The following is a 10143-nucleotide window of genomic DNA, read 5'->3' as shown; positions in this document are numbered from 1 at the left end:
TGACAGCAGCACCTCTGCGCTCGCCGGCTCCTGCGGCGCTTCCAGCAGAAAGCTATCCTTGATAATCTGCGGGAACTTCCCGGACTGTGTGTGCCGGCCCATGCGGTCCCTCCAACAAAAATCAGGGTGGTTGAAGTTCCCCCAGGAGAACCAGAGCCTGTGACCGCATTTCCTCCTCCTGATCGGGGGGGGGGGGGCCGACAGCAGACACCCACAACAGCGTCACCGTATGAGCCCTTCATTCTCATCCGTAAACCCTCAACTGGTGCCTCTGCCCCTGGGTAGAGCTCGATACACTCTCACTGCTCTCTCACATAAAGAGCAACTCCACCGCCTTGCCTCTCTGACCTGTTCTAAAGAGTACATGCCCATCCCTGAAAATATTCCCGTCACGTGAGCTGTCCCACCATGTCTCGGTGATTCCAATTTGTCATTCAGATTATCCGTGCTGGGAAGTGCGGTTTCTGAGGTGCCCGGTGCCTGGCTTGTGAAACGTGTTGCTGCTTTATGGCTCCTCCAGCAGCAAAGACGGACCCAGCAGTGCCCACTTTCTGCTCCAACATAATTCCTGCTAAAGAAAGCCAACAAAACCCTCCTGGCCAGTCCAGGCTCCGTGGGCATGGGGCAGCAGATGCTGTGCAGCACTGGTGTTAGGAACAGTGCAACTTCAAGCACTGGGAGCCACAGAAGAGTTTCAGTCATCTTTCACTCAACAGGGAAAACCTCTAACCTTTTCTCCTGTCAGGGGATTCCCTTGTTCTAAAAAACCGCTTTCTCCAGGTCTGCTGCTTGGCTTTCAGTAATTAATGACTAGTGTTTATCATCACAGTCCTTTCACAGACAAAATTAAAAATTGGAAGCAATGAGAGCAGTGTTTTATTAATTAGCAACTAGCCAATATATTAACATTGGATTAATTCGGTTATGGTGGGAATTTAAGTTACAGGAATAACTAAGGAATCTTTGACTAAATAGATGCCAAATACTGTAATTAAAAATGAGACAATTTTGAATTGCATTCAAACAGCTAAAGAACTGCAGGCATGTTGTAGCCAGTTGCATAAACAAGCAGATTTGGTGGGCCAGAGAACATGTTCATTGGAAGGTTCTTTTACGCCTTCTTTCCTTTGCTTCCAACTCCCTTTCCCTGTTTCTCCAAACCAGCCCTTTTTCTAACATCAGCCTTCTATATATCCATTAATTCTTCATTTTGGGACAACTTTATTCATGGAAGTTGATTCTCCCAATTCTCAGTGTTCCAAAGGAGGATTTATCTGAAGACATTCCTACTCCACACTTTTATGCTTGTCCATGGTTAATAGCTATCAAGTTGTCTTTTAAGATTTTTCTGTCTACCTCCATTTTGTTAAAAGCCATTTCCCCTTTTCACTCAGATGTTGAGTACAAACTCCAAACTTTGTCTCCTACAAAGATGTGAGATTTTGCCTGACTACGTGATCTAGCTGCACCTTTCTGCACCTGTATATCGAAGTAAATACACATTTCAATTACCTTACACCCCTGGATTTTTAGTGCCCCTCTCCAAAGGCCTCAACTTCCCATGAACAACAAGAGATTTTTGCTGACTGCTGTCTAACCTCTCGTAGCACATAGTACAGTGGTAGACTTTAGGACTGTGGATAAAGCACAATCTGTGGAGTCATCTTGCTGTCAGGTGCCGCTGCCCTGCAGAGAGCTGCAAAAGGATATTTGCTGAATCACCCTGGCTCAGTTTAAACACCCAGCCTCCCATGCAAGAGCTTGGAGAACCAAAACCAAGGGAAGGGATTGTGGTGGAGCTGCCAAACAGATGCACTTGACACTGGAGAGAAAGCTTAGGCTGAGATCTGTATCTGGCATTAAAATGCTGGTGTCTTCTGCCCTTGGGTGGGTATTAATGGAAACTGCTCTCACTGAGAGAGATGCCAGACATTCACAGCCTAATTTGAGAGATAAGACTTAGTCTGTCAATGACTTTTTCTGCAGGAGGAGGAAGAACTTTGATCATTGCTAAGCAGAGTCTTGGTACCAAATAGCTAATGTGCTTCTTAATTAATCTGTTCTGTCTCAAGAGACATGTTAAATACTATGCAGGTGATACATGTAGAAATTGCCCTGTGAAATCACAGAGAGGAGTAAAACTCCTTCCCATATTTGTGTGGGAGAAGTTGTGTAATTAAAGAGGGAGCTAAAGTTGGTCCAACAACTACTAACACCCGAAAAAGTTTAAACTTACCTTCAGCTTCTTTTTGTACATTTTAAGCTATGTACTGTATGTGGCAACAAATTGCTTTTTTGCAGACTTAAAATTGTATCAGTGGCTTTGTGGAGCAGCAGAGAGCAAATAAAAATGTTAGGATAAAGAGGTCAAAAAGAGTACCATGACTGTAATCAGGCACTCATTAGTTGAAAGTCTGAAAAGATCAGTGGCAACAAGTTCAGAATGAACAATTCAGATTTTTCTACCAGTATCTGAACAAGCTGAGTGATGGGTGGAATTTGTTCTCTTTAGTGGAGCAGTACACATTTGAGTTAATGTGAATATTCGCATTAGAAGGGCTGAAAGGCACACTCTGAGCAAAAGACAGAAACAAAATTTGCCACTGCCAAGTTTGGCCTTCAGCCAAGGGTGCAATGAAAAACAGAAACACCACTCTTTTATCTTCCCTTGCCATCTCTGAATGAATTCTTTGATAGGTGGGAAATGAAAAGCTTCATGTTGTATGAGCAATATGAGGTCTCTGTTCCGGAAAATTAAAATATTTTAAAATTCCAAGATTTTGCTACGGGGATTTTCATTTTCATAATGTTTAGAAAATCACATTTCAGACTGGCTTCCCTGAGCATGTGTATGCATACACATCAATTAAAAAAAACCCAAAAACCAAAAAACAAAACAGAAAAAATTAAAATACTATGGAGTATGTCCTCTCTCTTTTCCTTGCTGAGTGAGACAGATGACTAAGACACTGCAGACCATTGCTGTTGCATTCCCTTTTTCTGCTTGCCAGGTCGCTCTCACTAAGCAAGTGCAGGGGAATTCACTCAAGTGCCACCTTGATGGATTGCCAGGGAATAGGTATTGTCTGTACAATTCAGTAATCCCACAGATCAATTGGCACACCCACACTGAAAAAGTCATCTCGAGCAGTGTGCATCCAAGTCTGGCTGCAGCATCCTTTGTTTGCTACCGAGTTTTCCTTCACCAGGACTTTACGCATACTGAATTTAAAAAAATTACTGAGGGAGAGAGGAAGTTGTGTGTGCATGTGGGAGGCATACAGAAAGACCGGAAAATAACCTTAGGAAAATTTGAGTCTGAAATGCTCCCAAGATCCATGCAAGTAGTTGTCCCAGAAACAAAATGAAGCATTTGGGAAGGGAAAAGGGCATTTTAAAAAAAAATTCTTTTACACTGATAGAGTAGATTAATCATGGAATTGGCTTAAGTTCTACCGAAAACACAACAGGAAGAGAAAAAACAGTGTGTGGGGGCAAAAGCCAGGATGTTATCATGGAGATGTCATAAACTACAGTCCAGGATAGCTATGGATTAACAGCATCTTCTCCACAGTTATATACTAACTCTCTTTCAGTAAGTGCTAACTCAGATCACCAAGACAGAATTTCTGTAAGCAAATTACTGACATTAAATAGCAACTTCAGAAGCAGCATAGGCATGTCCCATCCCCTCATGGATACCCTGAGTGCACATGCATCATGGGGGAGCATGAGGGGGAAGAAAATAATGAGCAGGTACTGTTAAAGGGAGTTAGAATCTAGAATGGTGTAAAAATGCAACTGATCCTCTTCTGTTCCCAGAATAAAGGATAGAGGAGTTGCCCTCATGGCTATGGCTGGCTGTTTGTAGTACTATTGTGCAGTTTAAACATGCATTTATACAATTGATTAGAAATTATCAGAATAATCAAATATCGATTAGTAATAGTAAGATAAAAGAAAGGCTCTCTAAACCACATTTCAAAAAGACAGTTGTGGAATAAAGATAAACTCCATATTCTCCCCCCTATACAAAGTTCACATACAACTTATACTTTACAACTTATACTTTATTTTCTGTACACAAGATGCATGTGCTTTACTGACCTTAACATTATGTATGTTTTCAAAGGCAAATACAGACAAATTAGAAAAAAAACCCCTACTAGACCTTTCTGTTACTCCAAATATGTTCATTCCTCAGAAGGAGGAATATAAATATAAAAATAAAGGAAAAGCAAAGTTGTTTTAACTCTTAATTAAGAAAAGTAACATAGCCTAATGATTGTAGCATGAACCTTAGGGCTGAGAGAACAGAGGTGTCACAGTATGATTTTCTGCAAGTCACCTTGAGACTACTCAATGAATATAGTTCTGCAAATCAGACACTTGGCTGTTACATGCAGTTATGAAGTGGGCAAGATATTTTTTAGGATTTCATGAACTTTGGTTCATTTAGTAGCTACTGCCAGTGAAATGCATTATTGGGCAACAGAGAATTCTCCTTGCAGATATAGTGTGACCATACCACATCAGAAATGTTATTAACTCAGGGTTAAATTATCATGTTAAAAACATCAGTCTTGAATACAGAGCAATGTATAGCTGTATTCCCTAATTGCAAACCAACCCACAAACTGTATCTCAGTTGGAAACCCTCTGGTAATTCGCCACAGTTGGGAACTGGTAATTAGGTACTGAGTCCTCTGGGTAATCAGGTACTTTGGCAGCACTCCTGTTTCCTTGGAGGGATAGCTCCAAGAACACACCACCCTCTGCCAATAGCCCTTCATGTCTTTCCCGCCTGTTTGTTCAATGCAGGTGCATTTGCCTTGTAGTTACCCACTTGATTCCAACTGCAGGCTGAACACAGATGATGATCCCTTTTTCAACAAAGGGACTGTTAGCTTCCACTATGCAAAGTGTTCTGGGTATACTTATGAGAGTTTTTAATAACAGCAGCTAAAATAAGTGTCATAGTGGGACTACCCACTTTTCCTGCTTATGTAAAGATACTAAAGTCATCTGGAAAATACTGTTCTTGCTGCAGGACAAATTGCTCAGCTTCCATGTAGCAGTAAATTTTGCTGACTGTGACATATTCCAGAATGCAAACTACAGTGGGTCTTAGATAGAGATCAGTATGCAGGACAAATTAACCAAAGCCCAGACAGCCACAATGAACAAGAATCCTTATGTGGATTTGCTGACTGAGCAGCACCTTCCCAAAAAGACCTGGCAACCACTCAGCCTGCTACTGTTGTGAAGAAATTTCTTACAGGTTGGCTTTTTTTAATGTTGGATTTTTATTTCCTTTCCAGATGACATTATTAATCTACGTAAACAGGAATTTTACTTTGCACATAATAGAAAGTGTAAACAGAAATCTGAGCATCAGTATATGCTCACTTCTTCAATGGGAACCCAGCACTCGCCTTCTTAAAAAAAGTCCCGTTGTTTTCAATTTGCACTTCCATTCTGAACCATTTGTAGGTACTCCTTGTGTAGCTTTTCTTGGGTTTCATAAAGTTTCTTTAACTTCTTAATTTGTCCTTTGCTAAGCTCTTTGCCTTCAGTGTCATGGGTGGGAAATCCCTGAAATATTAAAAAAAAAAAAAAAAGAAGAATATTTAAGACAAATTTTTGGACTGCTTTTGCTCCTTATGGAATCATGTTTTAATAAGATAGGGAGATAATGTCATAATGACAGGCTGTCAGGATGGCATGTATCTTGGTTAATTTTAGTCACCTAGAAGTCTGACAACGTACTTTGACTATTTCTGTATGTTCCCTTCCTAGTTAATGAAGGGGCATAAGGGTGTATTTATTTTCTGTCCTGTACTAAGTAAGGGAAGCTTAGACCACTAACTTCTGGTTTTGAGAGAATAATGACTAATTCCTGAACAGATGGTTAAAATAATCTTCTAATCATCCTAGCATACAGAATTCAAGGCTTAAAGGAAAAGCAGTAAGAGATTTATGTTCTTGATGGAGAAAGTATGATCAGAGGTTTTATGGACACTCTCCTTGGCTTGCAGAGGTATTTTCCAGTATTTACACTCTCCATTCTGACTTGCCCCCTGGGCCTGAATTTGTGCAGGTGAAGGGGACTGACAGAAGCAGGATCAATGTCCCAGATCAAGTCCTGAAGAAACAGTGCTTTATGTTTTCCAAGTAACTCTTTTTATCCCCAAGGGGAGCAACCAAGAGCAAAGTTATCCATACAGCCCCTTCAGAGAGACCAAAACAGTGGGCAGAATCAAACAGGAAGCACAGGACCTCTCCAAAAATCGTCAGTTCTGGCAGAGTTGGGGAGTTTGTACTTATGAGTGAATACCTTGCCTTGCACCAGGGTAATAAATCTGTGAACAAACACCGTACATGTTCCTACCCACAATATATAATTTGCTTTGCAATGAGAGGAGCCAAAGGAAACATACAATGAGAATACTCTTGAAATGATGGCTAACAGTTAAGAGACCTCGCTCCCCGGTGCACAAAAAAATTAATATATCGCCTTTTCTTTCTCTCCTTCCCTCCTTTCACTACGTTAATGGCACTGCCTTGGAGGTTTTGGAACAAGATCACTATAAACATATACCATTAAGTATGTACAACTGGAGAAGGAAAACTACTCTTACGTTTTCATCAAACATGGAATATTTGTCAAGTTCCGATTTAAACATTTCATGTGGTGGAATCTTCATTTTTTCCAGTTTTGCTGCCTGTAATACAAAACGTGCATTAACATCACAGGAAATTACTTAAAACATGTCATATATGCAAAAGGAAAAGTAGATTATAATTTGCAAATCAAAGAGCATTTAATTCACAATTGTTTATCATGTCAAAAGAAACTTTTAGTGAGGAACAACTCAGTATGTCTTAGCTGTGCTTGTCCACGGTAAAAATGTGTTTTAAATCCACAGAGAACCACTTAATAAAATAGAGAAACTGAAAATGACTTGCTTATATATTCCAAAAACTACATCTGTCTGATTCTTGCTAATTTGGTTCCTTAGTCAACACAAAGCATAGTTGCTATGAGTAAAGAATATTCAGGAATTAATTCACTGCAAAGGGAACCACCTTTATCAACAGTTTCCTGCTGACAAACAAAGGTTTCTTTAGAGCTCACAGCAGGATCAGATGCAGTAATTCCACCAAAAATAAAATGAAATTTCACTTATCTCTAAACAAGCCCACCTCAGAATCCTTTCCAAGTAACTTCTACTCAATGCAAGAGAATCGCCTTTTTGAAAGAACGAAAAAAGGTACTTGGAATTTGAGAATGATAAATGCTATTTATCTGGTTTTCTCCCTGTATGTGGTGCTCTTGAAAAGTTTTCTTCCTCTTTTAACACAGGAAAGTATTTCCTGTACTGTTAGAGTCATCAGCATGGAAAACAATATTTTCTTCTTATAAGTTCATCTCCTCTGTCTGTCTACTCCCCATACAAAGCCTAAAACCTTTGAGCTATCTCAATTCCAACTGTAGAGACAAAACATTTCATTGTTCAGTCACAGGGAACAGGGGACTTATTAAAGAGAAAAAGAAAAAAAGAATAAGAAACCCTTTTACACATACCTATGATACTGAAAAGCAAAGAAAATAATAAATGACACAAGCAAAATCATCTCTAACAGTACCAGGCATGTAAGACTCTAACAATTAAGGAAGTAATACTGTTTATAGACTGAAATTAAGTGCTACAGGATCTTCTAAGAAGATTTTGAAGCCTTGAGTTGTGTTCTCAAAGACAGTTTCTCTATAATAGAAGCTGGAAATTCAAATCTGGACAGCAAGCCAAAGTCATTCTGAGCAGGAAATTGTACAGACAAAGAAACAAACGGAGGCCCAGTAAAGGCCAGGCAGAGAGCCTGTGTTCTGATGTGTTCTTTCCTGCATGTGACTATTGCTGCCTACACTCTTCTTCAAAATAAGGTTAAAAGGATCTGAACACTTACTTCCTGCTGTTGTTTTTTCCTGGCTGCTTCTTCTTTCTTCCTTTTTTTCTCTTCTTCTATCTATAAGAGGGAGTCTTAATGAGTCAAAGGTAACACACTGTTTCATCTGGTTGTTTTCTACAACCCTGAGCCAGCTAGCTCCCCTGGATATCTAATTACAGACAGAACTGGCAGCATGACCTGCAGCAAAACCACCATGCCTTATAATTAGGATTGTCTGATACTTCTCACTGTATGACTTTGATTCCATTTGCTTTTATTCACAGCTAAACCAGTTTTAACTGTTCAGAATGCATTTTGCATGCAAAAGGGATACATAAAAGAATACCTACAAAGCCTGCAAAAGAAATGGTCCTGTCATTTTACGGGGGAAAATGTTTTGCAAATGACTTTAAAAAAAGACTGTACTTCACTGATATTTTAAGCTCTTGCCTCAGACTGTGAAGACATTACACTTTCTCAAGCAGCAGTTGTATCCCTTGGTGTTCCTAGGGAAACAACTATCCAAATTTAGCCAACTTGCTAAAAATCTTATCTTGCACTTGTTTGGGAGAGACCTATCAGTTCTCCAAGGGTTCTGCAAGTACTGAACATAATACTGTTTCCAGGGAAAAAGTACTCTAGCTTCAGATCCCACTCAGCAGCTGTATACAAACTGCCTTTAAATCATGTTTTGATGAAAACATCTGGAATTGGCTAAAGCTACTTTTTACTTCTCCCTTTTTTAAAAACATCAACATGGAAGGAGAAATGCTGGAAAGTCTTCCAAACATTTCTAATCATGACAGAATTTTATTATTTGGTAAAACTGAAGACAGACACAGGAAGTGCTACTTCTAAATGTTACAAAGTCAAATATTAATGCCAGGAAGTGCCAAAAGGAGGGTTTCTGTACAGATCTTGTGCACATGAATTAGAATTCACAATCTTTATATAGCAACATGTGAATTCTTGCCCCCACATCCTGAATATCTCACTCATCTATACTACATAAATTAAGATTTAGCCAGTTCATCTTTTCCTCACATATCAGATAAATACAGATTAGTTCTATGAAAAATGTCAACTTCATTTATGCAGACAGAAGAAGTCCAAATCATCTTCTCATTGGAATTGTTCTTCCAGACAGATAAGACAGCATGTATGCAATACTCAACATCCCTTAATTCTACAAAAATCATAACAAACAAACAAAAAAATCTTAGAGGTTTTCATGAGTCCCATACAAAGTTTTCAAGAAGCTACTGTTTTAAAAAATTCTTTTCCCTTAACACACTCAAACTTTTCTGTCAATTCTCTTATGTTATTTTCCTTGTTGCTAATCTGTTATGATTTTTTTTATGAATTATCAAAGAAATATAAAAGTATCCATAGCTTACACATTACTTTAAATTTAAAAAAAACGTAGAATGGTTAAAATAATAACCTTTTTCTTTTCTTCTCTTTCTTTCAATAATGTGTCCTTATCCACTAATTTAACCACAGTTGGAAGTCCTAAAGAAGCAAAAAACAGATTAATTAATTTTCTGATTAGGGAAAGATAAATGTGTTTACCCTATGATAACTGTTTTCTTTTTGCCTGCTGAATGCAAATACAACCGTGTACTACTCAAAAGTGACTAAGAATTTAGGTGCTATACAAAAAGATAAAAAATATTGCAATGTATTTTTTTATTCTATATATGTATTCAAATATAGTTCTATAATATACATTGATACATATGATAATGTACCATTACATATGGTACATATATATGATATGACATGATATAGTTTTGCAGTCCTTGAGTTTGTTTCATTATTCCAGATTAGCCTTGACAGTTTGTTCTCACACTTCTTAGGAAAACAGTAGGATTATAAAAACAGCTACCTACAAAGCTGCAAGACATGATTGGGTACCTTCATGATCTTCAAATCGAACTCCAAGTTCAGGAAGGATGTCATCCCGAAGAGCGTCACTCAACTGCAGCACTTCAGTTACTAAACAGTATGAAAAGTACTTTTAGTGAAGTAAGATTTGGTGAAAGTATACTTCTGTCCTGCTACACAGCTATTTAAATGCAGTTAAGAAATTGCCACTCTCTCACATAGGCCAGAGAAAGGTCTTTTGTTTTAAAGGGATAAAGCTTTTAAGTAAGTCCTGCATTATTTCAGCTACACAGAGAAGCAGCATGT

General features: G+C 38.6%; 1 protein-coding gene across 2 annotated transcripts in view; it reads right to left on the bottom strand.

Moving 5' to 3' along the window:
• Positions 1-4049: 4049 nt before the first annotated feature.
• Positions 4050-10143, bottom strand: part of CARS1 (cysteinyl-tRNA synthetase 1) — a 33914-nt gene continuing 27820 nt past the window's right edge. For both annotated transcript variants that reach the window (XM_032690059.1, XM_032690060.1), the window contains 5 exons: positions 9868-9948; positions 9395-9462; positions 7969-8028; positions 6642-6725; positions 4050-5595 (listed from right to left, as the gene is read on the bottom strand). In XM_032690059.1, the coding sequence (XP_032545950.1) occupies positions 5461-5595; positions 6642-6725; positions 7969-8028; positions 9395-9462; positions 9868-9948 (428 nt within the window). In that variant the 3' untranslated portion in view covers positions 4050-5460. The remainder of the gene's footprint in view (positions 5596-6641; positions 6726-7968; positions 8029-9394; positions 9463-9867; positions 9949-10143) is intronic.

Source organism: Chiroxiphia lanceolata, chromosome 6, assembly GCF_009829145.1.
Source record: "Chiroxiphia lanceolata isolate bChiLan1 chromosome 6, bChiLan1.pri, whole genome shotgun sequence".
In the NCBI taxonomy this organism is placed as follows: Eukaryota; Metazoa; Chordata; class Aves; order Passeriformes; family Pipridae; genus Chiroxiphia; species Chiroxiphia lanceolata.
The sequence above is the reverse complement of the archived record's forward strand: the minus strand, read 5'-3'. Positions and strand labels throughout refer to the sequence as shown.